General features: G+C 61.8%; 1 protein-coding gene across 1 annotated transcript in view; it reads left to right on the top strand.

The window, feature by feature from the left end:
- COL2A1 (collagen, type II, alpha 1) overlaps positions 1-592 on the top strand; it is a gene marked incomplete at its 5' end in the record, with an annotated part of 3,136 nt that overhangs the window by 101 nt on the left and 2,443 nt on the right. The window contains one exon of the mRNA XM_009704903.1: positions 44-151. Within this exon, the coding sequence (XP_009703205.1) occupies positions 44-151 (108 nt within the window). The remainder of the gene's footprint in view (positions 1-43; positions 152-592) is intronic.

Below are 592 nucleotides of genomic sequence, written 5' to 3'. Positions count from 1 at the left end.
CAAAAAATCCCACGGGTCTGACCATCCCCTTGTCTTGGCGCAGGGTGATCGCGGTGAGACCGGTCCCGTGGGTGCCCCCGGTGCTCCCGGTGCCCCCGGCGCTCCTGGCCCTGTCGGTCCCACCGGCAAACAAGGAGACAGAGGCGAAACGGTGAGTGCTGGAACGTCGGCGTGGGAAACGGCTCGTTGGGTTTGAGGTCTTGTTAGGGGAGATGGCAACCACCCCCAGCACAGATAAATGAAGCAATAGCGGTGCCCCCCACCCCCAGGAACAATTAGCTACTTGGAGTAATTGGGAGAGCCAGGCAGGTGCCGGTAGCGGCTGTCACTAATTCAGCGGTGCTCCGAGTGCCGTCAGCGGCTCCGAGCATCTTCCCGAGGATTCACGAGCACCAAGAGCCCAGTTTGGGATCTGCCTCCGCACAAACACTGCCCGGGGAGCTGTACGCACCGGGAAGTTTAGCCGGGAAAAATCTGCCAGGGGATTTATCGGCAAGGATCGGTACTCGGTGCTGATGCTCCAGCTGAGGGTATTTAAAGATGCCGTTCGGCGCCGGCAGCTGCCGATCGCTGGTGCTGCGAGCGGGGGGGG

The sequence above is a fragment of the Cariama cristata genome, unplaced genomic scaffold (assembly GCF_000690535.1).
Source record: "Cariama cristata isolate BGI_N322 unplaced genomic scaffold, ASM69053v1 scaffold23487, whole genome shotgun sequence".
Classification (NCBI taxonomy): Eukaryota; Metazoa; Chordata; class Aves; order Cariamiformes; family Cariamidae; genus Cariama; species Cariama cristata.
The sequence above is the reverse complement of the archived record's forward strand: the minus strand, read 5'-3'. Positions and strand labels throughout refer to the sequence as shown.